Raw genomic sequence first — 19352 nt, 5'->3', positions numbered from 1 at the left:
GTTGCGACCAACGGGCTTACCTCGATACAAGGGCATCACCAACGATCTCCATTGATCCATCCAAAACCAATAGCCTGCTTTAAGATACACATCCATGATGTTATTTATGCTATTGGTTTCGATTTCCCCCCAGGTATTTGCTTCCCGAAGTTCTCCAGAATCTCCCTGCCAACTCTTTGCCAGCCACAAAAGTCGATTGCTGGAACAGGCACCATGGATTCGGTGCCATTTCCTCACAATGGGACTTCATCCTCCTGGGAGACCATATTGATCAGTGCGCAAACACACAGAACCAGTCTCGTTCTACTTACGCCTGCTATCAGCTGCTTTCTCTGGTTCTTTGCTTCTTGGCAGACATCTCCGCTGAAGAAGTTTCCTGGACCACTACTCGCAGGTATTCCACGAGCTTCTGATCATGAGTCGTCGTCTAATAGAAGTAGAATCTAAAGCTAATGAACGGCAGGATGGACGAACGTTTGGAGGTTTTGGCAGGTGATTGCAGCGGAATATGCCCCCCGGATGAAGAAGCTCCACGAGAAGCATGGCCCGGTCGTTCGCCTCGGTCCGAATCTTCTAGACATTGATTACCCCGACTTGGTCAAAGTCATCTACGGCACCGATGGCAAATGGAAGAAGGTAATGCCATTTCAAAACAGCCCAACTCTCGCCGTGTGCTAAGTCAATGATTCATGTAGTCCGATCTCTACAAGAACAGCAGCACAATCATCGACGGCAAGATCACCTATCACATGTTCAGCGAGACCGATAACAAAGAACACGCAAAGCTGAAGCGACCTGTTGTGCGACACTTCTCGGTCCCCAGCGTTCTTGCAATGGAGCCCCATATGGACAAGACCATAGATGAGTTTTGCAATCATCTCGAACGTCGATTCGTAGACACTTCCACGGCCTGCGAATTTGGCGACTGGCTTGCTTACTGTACGTCAAGGTATGCATGCTTCAGGATGCTCGAGTTGCACGGCTAACCCCAGTCTTTCTTCCATAGGTGCTTGGGACTTCCTTGGCTACGTCACGTTCAGTAGAAAGTTTGGCTACATGGACGAAGGGCGTGATTTCGACGGCACACTTGCGATTGGCGACCAGGCGATCGACTATCTCGGTCTCTGTGGCCAGATGCCGTGGCTAGACCACTGGCTGGACAAGAACCCGGTCTACCCTCTCGGACCCCCGAACCTGTCCAACGTGACCAGGATCGCGTTCGAGAACCTGACTGCGAGGCTGAAGGGCGAAGACGATACCTTTAACCCCGAGAAGCCAGACTTCCTGCAGTACTTCATCGACTCCAAGGGGACACATCCCGAGATTGTGGATGAAGGCACCATTATCGGCTACCTGCTCTTGAACTGTGAGCTTGTTTGCTCAACCAAAAAAGCATTGCAGCAACTGACGCGAGGAAATAGTGATTGCAGGGGCCGATACCACAGCCATCACTATGCGTGCGCTGTTCTACTATTGCCTCAAGGACCGGCGTATCTGGAAGCGACTGGAAGCCGAAGTCATCTCGACTATCCCTGCTGATAAGCCCGCGCCCTACGCCATCGCCCGCGGGCTTCCTTACCTCGAAGCCGTTTGTCGAGAAACTCTACGCTACCATCCTCCCATCGCAATGACAATGGAGCGGATCGTGCCCGAGTCGGGTCTCACCCTTCCAGACGGCTCATTCGTGAGAGGGGGAACGCTCATCGGCATGAACCCTTACATCATTGGACGCAACAAAAAGGTCTACGGTGACGATGCTGACGACTTTAGACCTGAGCGGTGGCTTCAGCAGGATGGTGAAGACGATGAGGCCTACAAGCTGCGAATGCGACAGTGGAATTCGGCGGATATCGTCTTTGGTGGCGGCTCACGGATCTGTCTCGGGCGGAACCTGAGTTTGATGGAGGTTTATAAGATTATTCCGTCCTTGATTTCTAGGTTCGAGATTGAGCTTGTGGATCCGAATGAGAAGTGGTGGACAAGCTCGCGGTGGTTTTACCGGACGAAGGGGGTTGTCTGTACCTTGAAGCGTAGGGTCGCAAATGCATGAGGCAATCTTGTACTGCAGGCTGGCAAGAGAGCGTGGGCGAATGTCACATTCCCCTTGCTCACATGAGAGGGTAGGGAAAGATGGATTCATGTACTGGAAGGTTGATTACTATTACTATACTTCAAGACACACAAACTCGGATCATGCGGTGGGAGCAAATGTGCCGTTGGCGCACTCGAATCCGAGGTTAGGGCTCAGCGTCGGCATCGCATTCATGCAAATGAGCTTGGAGGCGCCGCGGCTCTGGGGATGGATCTTGATGTCTCTGGTCTGGAAGTTCTTGCAGGACGTTTGGGTGTTGCACTCAATAATGACGGCCTCGGTGTGGGTGAGGTTGGGGAGGCCAGAGTCATACCAGCAAGGCTATGTTCATCGTCAGCATACATGTACTCATCGCAAATTGTGAACGTAGAACTGTGTGAAAGACTTACGTTTGTGGCGCAGGATCCGTCACCGGGGTTGTTGGTGTTGATGCTGCCAGAGAAGTGCTCCCAGGTGAAATCCTCCATCATGACGGACGAGTTGTTGGGCCTGTCGCCGCCGGCGCTGGCCTGGTTGTAGTAGGTCTGCGTGACAAAGATGGGGAAGGTAACGTTGTCGAGACGGATGTTGCTCCAGGTGATGTTCTTCGCCAAACCCTGTCCACCAATCCAGCTCTTGAAGCGCGCGGCGTACAAACCGCCATGGACATCAACGTCCTCGAAGCGGATGTTCTTGACATCAGCCACAGAAGCAACCTTGGAGCCGAGCGAACCGACGCTCATGCCGTGGGTCTCGAAGCCGATGGTGGCGTGCTTGAAGAGAACGTTGTTGGCGCCGTCGTTGATTGCGATGGCGTCGTCGCCGTTGAAGATGTTGCTGTTGGTGATGGTCACATCCGTGGCGCCGACGTCGAAGCCGTCCGTGTTGAAGGGGAAGCCGCTCGTCTCGGAGCGGGCGTCGATGACGGTGTCGGAGATTGTGATGTTCTTGCCCTTGATGGAGAAGTTCCAGCCGATGGGCTTGAGGGACTTCATGTTCTTCATGACGCCGTTGGTGACGTTGAATTGCATGAGATGGGGCCGGTTGGGCGTGCCCGTCTCACCGGGCTTGTTGGCGTCCCACCAGGCTTGTCCGTGAGACTTGATCCATCCGGCGTGAGGCTGTAGAGGAGCATTTGTGAGTATCGATGAGATTTGTCAGAGTATTACGAGCAGGAACATACATCAGTTGAGGCAATCCATTGAACGTTGGTACCGCCGATTTGAAACCACGTGAGCGTGCCGCCCTTGGCAGAGACGAGTGCCTGAACGGTAGGAATGTCCTCGGGCAGAGTGATGTTGCCGTTGACGGTGATGACGACGTTGGAAAGCTTGGTGGCGACGATGGGCTCATACGCCTTGTACTCGACGCCTTCACGGAAGATGATTTCGGCATCGCTAGCGCACTTGGTGAACGCCTCGGCGATGGCAGCTGCGTCCGACGTCGCGTTGCTGGAAGGCGAAATAACGCATTTCGTCGTCTGCGCGAGCGCGGGGGCCGCGAGAGAGAATGCCAATGGCAGCAGGTTACGGTACAGCATGACGGCGGCGAGGTGGGGGGCGATGTAGAGATGTAGAGACCGTGGGTTGACGTTGAGAGAGAGGGTGAGCAGCTCAGCAACGACTCAATCCGTTACGGGCGGCCAAGCCGGGTCATTATAAACATCTCAAAGATTCGCCCCGAGTCGTGGGACCCTCACTATGAGGGGTCCACACAGGAGAGGAAGGGTGACATCGGTCTCCCGGGTCAGAGCATATCGAAAAGGCACACCTGGTCACCCGCAGATTTTCCTGGGAATTTTTTGAGTTGGGTTGGGATTCCCGGGATGGTCGTGGTTTTTTGCGGAGATGAGACTAGTATCAGGTAAGGAGAGGCCGAATCTTAACGGTTGCTGACGTTGGTCCCGGTGGGCGAAAGAGCCTCGATTGCGGAGGGGAGGGGGGGGAAGTCAGGGGACCCAAAAAGGGGGGGATAGGCAAACGAACGCGAGTTCAGACGATCCACCGTCGATATTGATTGGATGGAAAATTATTCCCCGTTTCCTTCATTGCCTTGCGCTATGGAATTGAGTCCTTGCAAGCTGCAAAAAGAGATCTTCCGCACGTGTTGGAGCTTGGTCTCGTTTGGTATGAGTGATCCCCCGCGCGTGGACTTGCGCTTGACTAGGACCAGGGCCGGATATGCGGCACACTACCCTGCGGCTCTTCTCTCACAGATTGCGAGTTGAAGACTTGGCGAAAGCCGCAGGAACAGAGGCGTTGTCAGTTGAAAACAGACAAGAAGATTGTTTGCTGGCAGAATTTGTACCTGGGTAGATGAATGGCATTGCTTGACAAATTTGCGTGGTGCGACAAGTCATATCGAAGACACAGCCCTACACACCTTGTCAATTTAAGACAGGGTGAACTAATCAAACCTTGTGCCATCTCGACAATCAATTTCCGGCTAAGCTTGGACGCAGTTTATATTTTGAATCTGAGCTTGCATGGGTGCCATGAGATCCCAGATGAGCAGCCCCGTGGTAGTATCTGTCAGCGGTTCGGCCGGGCTTCATTCTAGGCCGCTGTCACTTTGGGGGCCTGGCCGTTGTAGGCTCAATGGTCTAGACCACCGGTGGTTGTTCACAAAGTGATCTCAAGTTCGTCAATCTTCTTGTCAAACTTCACAACAACTCCTCGTTGGATGAACCGATTGTGCACGCAAGCTTCATCCAACAGCAATGTCGTCGTAGGCATCTGGGAAGCCAAGCCGGAACCCCGTCTGGATCGACAGATTGAGAAGGCCGAGCCCGGCTCGGCGGTCTCGGCGCCCCACTCTTTCCCGCGTGGTCGAAGCTGCCCCGGTTCTCCTTTGATGTCGAGGACAGCATCTTCGTTTCATTTCATTATGCCTTTTTGATATGCCTTGATCCATACGGGGAGACATAAGCCATGATGGTGTATCATTTGAATATATGTCCAGGAGGCTCTTCAGGCTCTGCGCAGTTCAATAATTGTAATTACATTCGGTTGAATGATTTGGTGCCGGGTATCATACACATGCCACGTCTCACTCCCCATGCTGCTCTTCCGCCTGAACCTGCTCCCTCACCGGGGCCGCAGGTCTCGGCTGGAGCCCCCTTTGCTGATCCAACTTCCTCCTCTCCCACGGCTTCAACTTGGTCTCCTCGGCCGGCCCGTCCACCTCCTTGGCCCACTTGACCCAGTCGGACCGCCTCGTCTTCCACATATCACCCTTCCACGTGCGCCAGACACTACGACCCATCCACGAGTCACGCAGGGCCCTCTCGTGCTCCGCCAGCGCGCCGATGATGGTCTGCTTGACGTGGAACGGGATGGACCGGTCACCTCGGGAGGGCACCTCGATGATGGCGAGGACGACGTTGTGGCCGAACTGCGACTGGGCGAGCTCTGCTGCGTGCGGGGCGAGCGCGCCGACGAGGGCCTTGTGGAAGAACTCGTTTTGCGGGGCTGCGGGGCTGGCGAGAGCTGTAGTGAGGACGGTCATTGATGCCATTGATGTGGTTGCGAGCTTGACGAGGAGGTCTGGGGGCGTGGCGAGGAGAGACTTCTGGGCGACCTTGGTGGGGTTGCCAGAGGTCTTGAGCATGGCCGATACGAGCTGGCAGCCGTGGTTGACGACGGCAGTCTTGTTCTGCGGAGCATCCTGCTGAAATGTCTTGTCGTCGGCGGACTCTTCCTCGACCAGGTGGCACAGCTTCGGCACCACGTTCTTCGGGTCGGAGCCGAGCGCGTCGGTGAGAGCCCTGGTGAGCGCACTTTTCTCCTCGTACGCGCCACGGGCCTCGCAGCGCTCAAAGAGGGTCTTGAGCACGTTGTACCGAGCCTTGGTCACCAAGAGGGGCACGGCAGGGATGATCTTCTTGACGGCTTCGACGAGATCGTCTTTGCTGGCACGGTTGAGCACACGGAGGGCGGGATACGAGGCAATGTCGTTGCGGACGTAGGTTGCGATACGCTCGCCGAAGAAGTTGCGAGAGAGCGCCTTGAAGATCTTGCCGGGGCAGTTTGTGAGGAGCGTCTCGAGAAGGCGAGATCCGATTTGGTCGTACACCATGCTGTTGATAAACTCCGCCGCCTGCGATGACTCGTCGCTGAGAGATTGGGGTGCGTCAGGCAACAGCCTGTACAGCAGAGTGTCCTTTGTTGATGCTGCGGATTCCTTGTCGCTTTTGTGGCTGAGGGAGATGTCGAGCTCGAGCAGGAGCTGGAGGAGAGGGTTGCCCGTGGGGTGCTTGGCGAGCACGCGCAGGGCGGTGAAGTCCATGCCGGAAACGGCGTCCTGGATGATCTTCTTGGTGGCCAGGGTGAAGGACTCGGGGACGGCCCTCAGCTGGTGGGTGAGTTCATCCGCGGTTGCTGTGGCGCCCTGAACGGAAATGTACTCCTTCTTCTTGCTCTTCAGCATCGACTTGGTAGCTGCGTCGTCTAGCGGTCTTCCGGACAAAACGACCAGAAGCACGCGCAAAGTGTGGGATCCGAATCGGTCCGTCAGGAGGAATCCCATGTGCTGTTCGAACTCGTCAAGGGTCATAAGGAAGAGGTCCTCCATGGTGTTCTCCGGCATCGGCTCGCCATCCTCCTCAGTATCCATCTCGTCGTCCACCTTGGGTTCCGGCACGATACCTCCCAGCTCTTGCGTCACAACGGGTGCCGATTCGAGGAATAGCTTCTCGCAGCAGTGACTGGCAAATCGATGCTGGACGAGGGACAGGAAATGGCTAGCAAAGGCATTGAAGATCTGCTTCTTCTGCCTCGTGTTGGAAAGAATGATGAGGCGCTCCATAAGTCTCGAAAGCGATTGACTGCTGGCCAACTTCAGTTCCTTGCCCTTCGCCTCCTTGTACACGTTCTGCAGGAAGACGTCGCGCTCCTCGGAGGAGGGGAACTGGTTCAATTCGAGCAGCTCGTCGGCACGGCGGAAGTATTCCTGCTCCTCATCGGCGAGCATGCCGAAGAATTCCACTTCGGGCCCATTGCCACGGAATGACTGCTCCTGCTCGTTCGCTGCATCGTCGAAGCCGGGCTGCTGTTCCCCATCCTGCTCCTCGTCCTGGACCCGCCTGCGCTTCGATGATCGTTCCTCTTCGTTCGCCTGGTGGTTCTCTTCGTGAGTCTCCCTCCTCTTCTTCTTTCGCTCGTCGCGAATCGCTTGACGTTTCGTTCTCGGCTTCGGCATTGTGACTGGGCGCTGAAGATTGTAGGGTGAAGTGTATTTTGCTGGGGAACTGGACGGGTTCATCGCATTGAGCACTTGAAAGTCGAGTAAGAAAAAAAACTACTTTTGGCACTCGCTATCTTATCGCTTATCTTATCGATGCAACACCCCCACCCACTCTCATCCCTGTCCCGCATCCAGATCCGTCACCCCTGCTCCCCCAGATGCGTCTCCTCTCTAGGTATTCCATCCCGAATCGCTTGAGTTCTTCTCATCTCCGTCCTAATCCAACTTCATAGCTAGAATGAGCCTTCTAGCTCTTCTCACTGATGAGCGATTTTCTTGTTCGATCAATTCATTATCCAAGCTTATTTCGGCCCAGACAGCGCCATAAATGCCCCAAATAGCGCAGCACCGCGCACGTAGATATCGTCTCACCCGTGGACTTCTTGAGTTATTGGGTTAGCCAAGTCTATCTTCCGGTCCATCGTTCTACAACATATCTGTATCTAATCTGCACCATTTTGCCATAATCTTCTCTAGTACTTACACCGCAATCTCCTTGCCAACTTCTTCCAGCGCCTTGACCAAGCCCTCGACGGTTCCCTTGAGGGTTTGACAGTTGACAACAACCCGGAAGAAGCTACCTTGTTCTCCAGGAGCATAGTCAATCATGAACCCCCGCTGTATCAGCTTGTGGACCATCTGGCTAGTCCGTCTCGTATTCGCCGCAGGCTCCTCTGCAAGTTGGCCGTTTGGCGCGTAGTAGAAGCAGACCTGCAAGCAAGGCGGCGGGTTCGACGAGACCAGGACAAAGTTTTCGCTCTTCTCGGCCAACGTCGCGAGGTACTCCGCCAGGGAAAACGCATGGTCAATCTGCTTCTCGAATCCGCCGGCGCCATAGTAGATCCACGCCAACGCCAGCTTCAGACTGTCGCCCCTACGACCGCACTGCAGCGTAAGGTCCGCCAGATCCCACACGTCCTCGGTCTCGTCCACGTTGTGGAACAAGTACCCTGCAGGCAGGGTGTTTGCCTTGTGGAATACCTTCTCATCCGGCGTGAGCAGGAACGAGCACGTCACCGGCACGTTCATCATCTTGTGCGGGTTAACCGTCAACGAGTCCGCCAGATGGGAGCCCTTGAGCTTAGCCTTTTGCTTCTCTGAGAAGATGGCGGAACCGCCCCAGCTAGCATCGATGTGGAACCACAAACCAAACTCTTTACAAATGCTCGAAATCTCCTCAAATGGATCGTAGGAGCCCATGACCGTCGTTCCGGCCGTCGAGTTGACGTAAAGAGGCGTCTTGCCCTCCGCCTTGGCGCGGACGACGAGCTCCCGGAGGGCTTCGGGGATCATGCGTCCCGCGGCGTCGATCGGCACGGCCCACACGCTCGAGGCGCCGAGGCCGCAGGCGAGGGCGCTCTTTTCGACAGAGTAGTGGCCGTGGGCGCTGGTGAAGACGACAAAGTCGCGCGCGCCGTTGCCGGAGGCCTTTGTCTCGGGGTAGAGGGCGCTCCGCGCCACGACGAGCGAGGTCAGGTTGGAAGAGCTGCCGCCCTGGCAGGTGACGCCGCCGGCGCGGGGACCGTTGAAGCCGAAGATGTTTGCGAATTTGCGGGCCGTGATCTTTTCGATTATGCTCAGGGCGGGGGAGACTTGGTAGACGTGGAGCTGGTTTACTTAGTAAAGGCTACCCGCCGGAAGGGAGTGAGGCAGCGGCGGATGAACTTACGTTTGTGTTTAAGACAGACAGAACGAGATCGGAGACGACGCCCACCTGTGAAATTCATGGTCAGACTTTCATCCAGGGCGCCGCGCATACACAAAAGGCCACGAACATACCGGAGTATTGCTTGCATACAACTTATCCATGAAGCCCTGGTCCCAGGTGTTGACGCTGTACCTCAAAATCTCTTGCACGACATCAAGCAGCCCCTCCTTCCCGAGCCCGTCGCCCTCGGGAAGAGAAAGCTTCAACTTTTCAACCAACGCCTCGGGCTTTTGCGTGTCGACTAGCACATTGCTCGGAACGCCTTCAATGTCGACGGATGTGTAGCCACTGGCCTTTTGGCCGGCTGCTTCATCGGCTGCTCTGATGTACGGGACGATCAGACCCTTGACGGCATCAAGCAGCTGTTGAACAGGGGGCAGGTCAGTCGGGAGGTTCGGGAGAATGCACGACTGCTTACGAGGCTGAGATACTTACATCCTCTACTTCCTCGGCTCTTTTGAGCGTTTGCGGGACTGCATGGTGCCCATTCGTGCCGTTGGTGCCGTTCATCGTTGTTGTGCTGAGATATTGGTACTTCTCTTTCACAAGAAGCCTGAGAAAGTATTGAAAAATATTCTTTCAAAAATGTAAGAAGCTCAGACAATGAAAGGTTTCGTCAAAAATACCGCTCAAATTGGACAGCACGGAACGAATTACTGGTCCAAATAGTCAATATCTATCCAAGGGGTCGAGTTGCTTTCTCGGTCCACTCCTATGTTTCTTCCAATGTTGTCTCCAACCTAGAATGAGTAATACTATTTTGGAGAAATTCTTCAAAAAGCCGGCGTTTATTCCCCGATGACGGCACATCGGAGCAAAGTGGCGCGAGCCCACCTTCATCCACCCGGCTGGGAAACTAGCCGCCCTCGCCGCCGGGTCCAACGGTACCTTAATCAGCATCTTTCTTTCATCATCACTTTTGGATATTGGTAGAGCCGACCAATTCAGTTCTTCAGGGTCATTCTATATGGTTTAGCGGGCACTCTGGGCTTGGCAGAGCAGACACGTTGTCCATTTACACAGATTTTTCAGTTTACGAAGGAGAGGGCAATTGATCAACAGATTAAACATGAATAACTAGTGCTTGATCCGGGCTCCCGAGGGCCGCTTCAAAACAGGACCCTGATCGGAAGGGAAGCGGCACAGTCAGATCTTTCCCACCGACCCGGATTCGTCCCACCGAACCGCCGTGCCAAGCATGAGGTTTAGCGGTGTCTCACCCGGAATGTCTCACCGGGTACCGAGAGCCTAGGGTCGGCCGTTTTTTTCTGCCCAGATCCGGATCCCGGCGAGGAATGGTGGCCTGTATCTGACTTTCGATTGTCTCTTTTGTAGCACGCTCCACGTTGAGATGATACTATCGAGCGACTTTGTCACTGACGTAGCCTCTATTGAACGGTCTTGATGATGCAATGAGGGAGCCGAAGTAGGGATACGATCTAGTACGATGACTGAATATGAGAAGCTTCCTATTTACTACACTGGAAATACCTGATCCGAGTACTTCGAGACCAAGTCAATCCATCTACTGGTATCTCCATGAGATGACAACCATCACGATCGGTGCTCACGAACCCGATGAACCAATTTTCGCACCATAACAAAGCCTCCAGCGATGCCAACTCGGGCATCAATCGGCATCCAAGTTCTCGAAAGAGCCCGGGATGGCGGAGCATGAACACGCAGAATCAACAGACGACATTTGTTTGAGATGTCACGGGGAAAGTTTCACAGGATTGAAAAGCTGGAAAGCCCCCCGTCACCCCACGACCATTCCAGAGAGAGAGAGAGAGAGAGAGAGAGAGAGAGCATAAGTGTGATCAATGCGGGTGAGGTGGCACCTGACAAGATGTTGAAACGGGTGTTCACCATCGTCATTGGGGGGGGGATACACCTGATTGTGCCATGATGTTTCCTACCCACTCCTAGCTACTCTACCTCGCAACGTGTAGCGGGAAAATATGCGGCTAATACCTGCTGGGCTGACCTGCATCTGATTGCGCCGCCGCCAGGAACGAACCTGCATGCAGCCCGTCTTCCCGCAGTACCGTACGGTGCATGTCCGCCTGATTGACTCATAAGGCTATTTATTGCCAATTGCATGGCAGCATGATGCACCTTCGACGCAGGGGGGGAGGAAGCGGGAATGCATAGAACAAACATTTTTCGATCGAGGGATGCCCGCAAACAGGAGTGAAGCATCGCGTGGCACGACAAAGCCAACAAAGGATACTGATCCCAGAGACACACGTGGTATGGGATTCAGGAACGCCCCAAACCCAAAACCCAGGATGAGAAAACGGTCTCAGAGGGGGGGGAGGGGAGGGGAGAGATGTTTGCTTCTACCTACCTGTGTATGGTGTACCGGACCATGCAACCGGGATTCAGGGCCGAATGGGCGATGCGACGGGGAGAGCTTCATCGTTTGGTGGTGAACTTGAACCCGCCAAAATAGGGTAAAATTGCGTGTGTGAGATTGCGAGTCTCACTAGCAGTACTTTGTACCCGTATTTGCAAGATGCTCACAGTGAGACACCATGCAACAGTCAAAACGTTGTCGTGGGGCATCAACTCGCTATCCCAAGAAGGGTTGCGAGTTTCAGCGGAACTAGACGGAATAGGAAGAAGGCGAGGAAAATCTGTTGCGGGCGTTCGTGTTCCTGGGGGGTTTTTTCTTCTTCTTTTTTTCTCTTCCCCGTTGGAGTTCCTGGTTCCTGGGGTTGGCGTTTGGTCGCTTAGGGACGATCAACTGCCGCCATCCAGGGGGAGCCAAGCACCGTTGAGCAGCATCGCTTCTCGAAGGCAAACACAATCTATTATTTTCTCGGATCGATTGATTGCGGCCCAGCCTACTGGTATCCTGGGAGGATGGTGGGAGGCGGGAGTTGGGCCAAAAAGAAATATGTGGCTGCAACTATCAAGAGGTTTTTGTTTTTTTCACAGTCTATCACAGGTAATGCAACGCAACACGATACGACAAACGCCTCCGCTCAGCCACACAACCACGGCAAGGCGAAAAAAGGAGGTCGGGTTTCGGGATACTATTGAAGACATTGAAGCAGACTTCAGGAGTCCAAACTCCATCCGTCGTCAGTCGACATCTCGGACAGCCCGATATGCAAGGGTAAAAATCTTCACAAGCAGATTGCACAAGTCTCCACGTTCATTTTATCACAGCGAGAAAGAAGAGGAAATTCGGAGAATAAGAAGCAAAGAAGGAGTGGAAGGGGATCCATCCGTATTAAGTTGGATGTGAGATTCGAATGTGGACCATCGACCGCGGCTCTCAGATCCTTTTCTCTCTTAAAAACAAGCGCCATCTGCAATGATTCTGTATCGGTACGGATCCGTATGGGCATGTCCAATAAATAAAGATGCAATAACTAATTATCTCGCTGATTTAGTGTCAGTTGTCCGCAATCTCATTTCAGCCCACCTATTACTGTTAGTGTTAGGCCCTTCCCCCGGTCTCCCCCGGCCTCTCTGCACTGACAAAGATCCCGGACCGCGGACGGATCACCCAGCGGGCCAGCATCTTTGACATTTGCAGCAAGCAGGGCAGCAGCAGTGGCACCCTGCAGATATTGTGGTTTTTTCTTCTTCTGCGCGGCACGGGCATCTCCAGAAACAGACGACATCTCCATTCTTGTTTATTGAGAAGGGTCAAGGAGCGGCAAGGGAGAGAGGAAATTTTTGATATTGACGAAACAATCAGAGACGCATCAGGAAGGGGCGAAAGGGGGGAAAGGGAAGAAAGGGAAGCACAGAAGGAAGGAAGGAAGTAGACAGGTTTGTCAGCACCTTCTTCCCCGAAACCGAGTACCGAGTACGTATATCCGTACTCTGTACTCAATACCTAAGGTACCTTGATACCTGGTAATGGAAGGCAGGTACGGATACATCATACTGCTCGTTTGCTCCTTTCCAATTGTTCCATCGTCACATCGTCACATCTTGCATCAGGCTGATCAGGGTCCCTCCCCTCCTCCTCCTCTCCTCCAAACGCTTTCTTCGTCACCAAGACCAATCACAAATCACAAATCAAAGCCCGTCAACAAACCCCTTCCCTTCTCATCCCTCACCTCAGTGACGACATCCCATCCTCGTCCGACGCCCCGACCTCCAAAACCAACGCTACCCGTGACTCGTCAGCTCTAGGTACGGATAGCTTGAGCAACACGCACCAGCGGCACCACTCATCGGAACTGCACGAGAGAAACACCAGTGCTGCAGGGAGCTCCCCTCCTGAAGCTTGCTCCCGCCCCTCCTGCGATCCCACAATCACCGAGACAGAGCCGCGCAGTCGCATCCCGTCTTGCAGCCAAACAGCGCCCGGGACAGACTCTGAAATCGAATACCTCACCAGGTCAGAGCTGGAGATTCCCCATCAGAGCTCCCCATCGAGCAGGCCTCATCCCTCTATTTTCTTCCACTTCACCCTCGGACGGAGCGACGCTCGAGCACTCCGGTGACCAGTCTTTTCTCTCCCACGACCACCACAGACATCCCCCATACGAGCACAAGCAAGAAAAACAAATACATAATAAGAGGGCGGAGCGAGGAAGAATAGAGTCAGCAGCCCAGTCCTTGGTCTGCTGCTTGCTTTTGCCTTTAATCCGCATCCATCTCGAGCTTTGGGTTCCGATTCCGCTTTATTCGTATTCTTTCAAGTTTCGGCCCCCAAAGACCGAGTGCAGCCTTCAATCCTTCCTTTCCATCGATTCATTGCAACGCAACGCTACACAATACAACGCAACACAACTCACGGAAAAGCGCACCGCAGCACCCCCGTCAAGGGTCGGTATCAAAAGCAAGCGCATCCCCTCGCTCAGTCTGTCATCCATCCAGCCATTCATCCATACCGAATACGATTCGCCCACCACCATCCCGCATTATCGCTGCGATATTCGGGCCATACCAGAGAGACACACCACCCAACCACCTCCAGGCCAACCAAGAGCGCCGTCACACTTTCGGATTTCACACCAATATCACGCAGCTTACCATCAACTTTCACCTGTTGACTGCATCTGCGGCTGCACCCAATTGACCAACGACGTTCTCTCCTCCCCTCATCGCCCAAGCTTCAACTCGCGACAAAAAGAAACATCTTGTCTCACCTTTTGACGGCGAAGAATACGAACGGATTCTATTTACGTCCAGCAATCCAAACCCACCGATTCACATCTCGCTCATTGCAACCTTAACGGGTCTACACTGTCTGTCTCGCGCGCGCGCGCGCGCCACACGATACGGACTATCCCCAACGACATCCCCATCATCCCGTCCAGCTCTCTCCCAGCGGGCACCTAGAAAAGACGACAAACGACATCTGCCACCCGCACCAAAGCAACACGACCAACCAAAATAACAACCACGAGGCAAAGAGAGGCGACGCAAACCACACAGACGCACACCTTTCTTGAATTTCCGTGTCTTCCACTCTCCTTCTCGTCTTCGTTTTCCCCACCCTGCCCAGAAAAAGCCCACGGTCCCAAACGAACGAACCCTGTTTGGGGGCCGCTCCCGTGAACGATTACGCCACAGCCTTTTGCCCCTTACTCGATCCTAACTGAAAGAAGAAAAACGGTCGAACCGCGCGCGCGGTCTGAGAGCCGAAACGAAGCTAAGAAGGACGAGAGCTGCTGCACTGCCGTCTGACGACCTTGCTCCCACGAGCCTACGAATACCTTACCTGCCCTACCAACGCCACTAATAGAGAGTCGGACCTCTTCTTATCTCACCTCACCCACCACTTGTTGTACTACTTTTCCCCCAAATTTCTCGACCGAATCTCCCGAACGAGGCCTTTTCTACTGAAAGATCACCACGAAGTTGCATTCGACCTGTCTTTTGACTGTGCAGTTCAACCCTCGGCGCAGCAATCAACGTACTTGCGACGCCAAGTCTACCGTCATCGAGCGTCCTCCAACTCGCGACTTCCAACGGCGCACGCGACGTGTGACGACACAACCTCGGAGCTGTCCCCGCAATCCAAGGCGGCCGACATTGGACCATCACAACCACTACACTTCAAGCTTGCGTCCGGCTTTTCAGAACAAAAGACGACCTACACAATGTCAATCTCACAACAAGCTCCGACGCCCATTTCAATTACCATTTGCGGCGATGGTGGCTGCGGAAAATCCTCCATAACACTCCGTCTCGTGCGTTCGCAATGGACCTCCGAATACGACCCCACTATCGAGGACTCCTACTCCATCACCCGCAAGATCGATGGACAAAACTACCACCTTTCTCTTACAGACACGGCCGGTCAGGAGGAGTACCGCGGCATGTGGGCCTCTTCGAACCTTGGCGCAGACGCTTTCTTGCTCGTGTACGACATCACCTCCCGCGACTCCATCGACGCCCTCCAGTACTTCAACGACCTCATTGACATGGAGGCGGAAACACGCCTCGACAACGCCGAGCGCGCAAAACGTGCCGGCCTCTCACCCTCCTCCTACCGCGATACCGTATCCGCCACGCCGGGCGCTAAGACCGTTCCCCCCGTCAAGATCGTCGCCGGCAACAAGTGTGACCTGCAAGAGTCCCGGGCCGTTCCTGCGGCCATGGGTCTAGACTGGGCGCGCCGCCGAGGGTGCGGCTTCATGGAGACGAGCGCAAGGCTTGAGGTCAATATTGAGGAAACATTTGCGCTAATCGTTCGCCGCGTTGTTGAGGCCAGGCGCATGGCGGAACTTGGTGTCAACGAAAACATGGAAATGAATCGGAGGGGCATGACCAAGCCGCTAAGTCCCCTACCGGCGGGCAGCGAGCAGAACGAGAAGCGCGGCCCCGGTGTGCGGGGTCCTAATATCGATGGCAAGGTTGGCAAGGCGTCGATATGGAGGAAGCTCCGGTGCTGGTGAGGCTTTTGTTCTTATGGCTCCAGGAAGTCGCACAGCGCCGAGTATTGCCGTCGTTGCGTTTGGAGCAGTCGCGGCGGTATCTCGAAAGCGAGGACGTCGAACGGGGGCATGAACGGCTTCGTCCGCCGTCCTACGGCTGAGAAGGGGGCCGACTAGAAGCGCAAAGTCCCTTTCTCTTTGTACCTGGGGACGAGTGTGATGACCGAAGTAACTTCGGACGGCCGCTGGAGAAAAGGTTCGGTCTGTATGAAACGTCACGGCGATGAAGCGCTTCATTTTGCATTGGAGTTGAGGCGGCCGTAATAGCCGTCACGTTGTTCTTTTTTGCGCCTTGGAGATTCAGAGAGTGGGACTTACACGCAAGTGAAGCATCATCAAACGCGGCGTTTGGGGAGTCTGTAGCGCAAGTCCTTCGCCGCCTGTTGTACGGGTTGCGACGGACGAGGGACTTGGATCCGGGGTCTGCTTTTTGGCAAACGACCGATATGGCCCAGGCCTTATCTCAAATTCTGTGTTTTCTTGTGTTTTGTTTTTCGTTTAGATACCAATGATGCGTGTGAATTATCAAGCATAACTATTCAAGGTGAAGAAAGACTAATCAATCTTTCACTGTGAGATTGATTGCGATGAGTGTAAATCTAACGAAAAACTAGTCATATCTTTCTTTTCATTCAAGTTTAGAGCACAATGTACCACCGCCGCGACGAAACTCGACCCTCATCCTCGGACTCGAAACCCGCCCTGATATCTCTCTCTGTTTCCCAATATACCAACAACGCCGTAATAACATCCTTCCAAGGAACATTGTCTGAAACCTGTCCAAACATCTCATCTAGTCATTCTTCTTCTTCCATCTAAGCTTTTCTAATCCCATCTAACCAACAAAAGTCTAGGTGGTGATCTTGGCGACCTTTTGCCACAGGCCGTTGTGGGACCAGGTCCAGTTCTTGAGGAAGGGCGGGTCCATGCCCGTCTCAAAGGCCTCGATGCGGGCGGCGATCTGTTGGTTGCGCAGCGTCTCGCGGGCGGCGGCGCCGCGATTGTGGAGCTGGGGCATGCGGTCGATGGCGTCCATGGCGAGGCTGAAGCGGTCCGTCTGGTTGCGGATGGCGAGCTCAAGGGGCGTGTCGATGTTGCCCTTTTCCTTGTAGCCGCGGACGTGGAGGTTCATGTTGCCGGGCCGCTTGTAGGTGAGGCGGTGGACGAGCCAGGGGTACGAGTGGAAGTTGAAGATGACGGGCTTGTCGTCTGTGAAGAGGGAGACCCACTCTGCGTTTGTGAGGCCGTGGGGGTGGTCCTCGTGGGAGATGAGCTTGAAGAGGTCGACGCAGTTGACGCAGCGGATCTTGAGCTCGGGGAAGTGTTGGAGAAGGAGGTCGATGGCGGCGAGGGACTCGTGGGTGGAGATGTCGCCGCACGAGGCCATGACGAGGTCGGGTTCTTCGCCCTGGTCGGTGCTGAACTGCGGCCAGATGCCGATGCCCTTTGTGCAGTGCTCGACGGCCTTTTCCATGGTGAGGTACTGGAGGTGCTCCTGCTTGTCGGCGACGATGACGTTGACGTAGTTTGACGAGGCGAGGCAGTGGTTCATTGTGGAGAGGAGGCAGTTTCCGTCGGGGGGGAGGTAGATGCGGACGACCTCGGGGCTCTTGTTGGCGACGACGTCGAGGAAGCCTGGGTCTTGGTGCGTGAAGCCGTTGTGGTCCTGGCGCCAGACGACGGCGGTGAGGAGGATGTTGAGGGAGGCGATCTTGTTGCGCCACTCGACCTCGAGAGCCTTCTCGATCCATTTGCAGTGCTGGTTGACCATGGAGTCGATGACGTGGACTACACTTTGGTTAGCATGATGTTTAGTAAGTAAGAGGCAGTGGTGAGCTTACTGAATGGCTCGTAGCTGTTGAGAAGACCGTGGCGTCCAGTCAGGATGTAACCCTCGAGCCAACCCTCACAGGTGTGCTCGGAAAGCATCTCCATGACACGTCCCTCGGGGGCCAGGTTGCCACCGTTGGCATCCTCTTCAAAGTACTCGCCCATCCAGACCTTCTTGCCGGCCTCGTAGACGGCGCCGAGCTTGTTGGACTCAGTCTCGTCGGGTCCGAAGAGACGGAAGCTCTGCATGTTTCCAGCCATCACGTCCCGAAGGTAGGTGGCCATGTTGTTCATGCTGGCAGCCATGGTGCCGCCAGACTTGTCGACTTTGATGGCGTAGTCCTTGAAGTCGGGGAGCTTCAGAGGCTTCCTGAGAACACCACCGTTGGCAACCGGGTTGGCGCTCATGCGGCGGTTGCCGGTAGGGCAGAGGGACTTGAGCTCATCCGAGATACGGCCGTCCTTGAAGAGACGCTCGGGCTCGTAGCTGCGCATCCATTGCTCAAGGAGCTTCAAGTGCTCGGGGTTGGTAGCGGCGTTGGGGATGGGGACTTGGTGGGCCCTCCAGTAGCCCTCCAAGTAGTTGTCGTCAATCTTGCGGGGGCCAGTCCAGCCCTTGGGGCTGCGAAGGACGATCAAGGGCCAGATGGGGCGGAAGGCCTTGCCAGAGTCACGGGCCTGCTTCTGGAACTTGCGGATCTCGAGGACGCAGTGCTCCAGAGTAGCGGCCATGGCCTGTTGCATGGTATCGACATCGTCGCCCTCGACAAAGTACGGCTGCCAGCCGTAGCCGAGGAAAAGGTTCTCCAGCTCCTTGTGGGAGATTCTGGCCAAGATTGTAGGGTTGTTGATTTTGTAGCCGTTCAGGTGCAGGACGGGCAGGACGGCGCCATCCACGATGGGGTTGAGGAACTTGGTGCTGTGCCATGCAGTTGCCAGAGGACCAGTCTCGGCCTCACCATCGCCGACCATGGTCAGGGCAATGAGATCGGGGTGGTCGTAGACGGCGCCAAATGCGTGGGAGACGGAGTAGCCAAGCTCTCCACCCTCGTGGATGGAACCCGGGGTCTCCGGTGTAGCGTGGGATCCGATGCCACCGGGGAAGGAGAAGGACTTGAAGAACTTTTGCATGCCTTCGACGTCTTCCGACTTCTCTGGGTAGACCTCGGAGTAAACACCCTCGAGGTAGGACTGGGAGAGCACGGCGGGGGCACCGTGGCCTGGGCCGGAGATGAAGATGGAGTCGAGGTCGTACTTCTTGATGAGACGATTGAAGTGCATCCAGGTAAAGATTTGACCCGGAGCTGACCCGAAGTGACCGAGTAACCTCAGCTTCATGTGCTCCTTCTTGAGGGGCTCCCGGAGGAGAGGGTTCTCCTTGAGGAAGATCATTCCCAAGGACAGGTACAAGCTGGCCTTGAAGAAGTCATTGTACTTCACAATGTCTTCCTTGGAGAGGGGCTCGCCCTTCACTGTTGACCGAGCTGGGCCATAGGGGCTGATGGACTCGACCTCCTTGTCGGCCATGTTGATGGTGACGGGAGGTAGGTGTGTAAGTGATGATGAGGTTTGTTCTAAGTGTGTT

At 54.8% G+C, this 19352-nt stretch overlaps 6 protein-coding genes across 6 annotated transcripts; 2 read left to right on the top strand and 4 right to left on the bottom strand.

Annotated features, from left to right (window-relative positions):
- Positions 1–213: 213 nt before the first annotated feature.
- On the top strand, positions 214–2050 carry BDP81DRAFT_459432 (cytochrome P450; the record flags this gene model as incomplete). Its single annotated transcript, XM_060593538.1, has 5 exons — positions 214–394; positions 464–636; positions 696–939; positions 1007–1366; positions 1422–2050. The coding sequence occupies 5 exons, from the start codon at positions 214–216 to the stop codon at positions 2048–2050; spliced, it is 1587 nt and encodes a 528-aa protein (XP_060447396.1).
- Positions 2051–2191: 141 nt separating this feature from the next.
- On the bottom strand, positions 2192–3611 carry BDP81DRAFT_392213 (family 28 glycosyl hydrolase; the record flags this gene model as incomplete). Its single annotated transcript, XM_060587675.1, has 3 exons — positions 2192–2413; positions 2482–3192; positions 3255–3611. 3 exons carry the CDS (start codon positions 3609–3611, stop codon positions 2192–2194), a joined length of 1290 nt encoding a protein of 429 aa, XP_060447395.1.
- A 1376-nt stretch (positions 3612–4987) lies between these two features.
- BDP81DRAFT_422670 (armadillo-type protein) lies at positions 4988–7386 on the bottom strand. The gene has a single exon (XM_060590014.1). It carries the CDS (start codon positions 7331–7333, stop codon positions 5120–5122), a length of 2214 nt encoding a protein of 737 aa, XP_060447394.1. The 5' UTR covers positions 7334–7386; the 3' UTR covers positions 4988–5119.
- Positions 7387–7468: 82 nt separating this feature from the next.
- Positions 7469–9737, bottom strand: BDP81DRAFT_370393 (pyridoxal phosphate-dependent transferase). Its single transcript, XM_060586609.1, has 4 exons — positions 9459–9737; positions 9095–9385; positions 8985–9029; positions 7469–8923 (listed from the first exon to the last, which is right to left on the bottom strand). The coding sequence occupies exons 1-4, from the start codon at positions 9531–9533 to the stop codon at positions 7796–7798; spliced, it is 1539 nt and encodes a 512-aa protein (XP_060447393.1). The 5' UTR covers positions 9534–9737; the 3' UTR covers positions 7469–7795.
- A 5363-nt stretch (positions 9738–15100) lies between these two features.
- Positions 15101–15898, top strand: BDP81DRAFT_314932 (ras small GTPase, ras subfamily; the record flags this gene model as incomplete). Its single annotated transcript, XM_060584044.1, has 1 exon — positions 15101–15898. One exon carries the CDS (start codon positions 15101–15103, stop codon positions 15896–15898), a length of 798 nt encoding a protein of 265 aa, XP_060447392.1.
- Positions 15899–16787: 889 nt separating this feature from the next.
- BDP81DRAFT_392209 (phosphoketolase) lies at positions 16788–19294 on the bottom strand (the record flags this gene model as incomplete). Its single annotated transcript, XM_060587674.1, has 2 exons — positions 16788–17725; positions 17779–19294. 2 exons carry the CDS (start codon positions 19292–19294, stop codon positions 16788–16790), a joined length of 2454 nt encoding a protein of 817 aa, XP_060447391.1.
- Between the last annotated feature and the right edge of the window lie 58 nt (positions 19295–19352).

The sequence above is a fragment of the Colletotrichum phormii genome (genome assembly GCF_030913505.1).
Source record: "Colletotrichum phormii strain CBS 102054 chromosome Unknown BDP81scaffold_6, whole genome shotgun sequence".
In the NCBI taxonomy this organism is placed as follows: Eukaryota; Fungi; Ascomycota; class Sordariomycetes; order Glomerellales; family Glomerellaceae; genus Colletotrichum; species Colletotrichum phormii.
The sequence above is the reverse complement of the archived record's forward strand: the minus strand, read 5'-3'. Positions and strand labels throughout refer to the sequence as shown.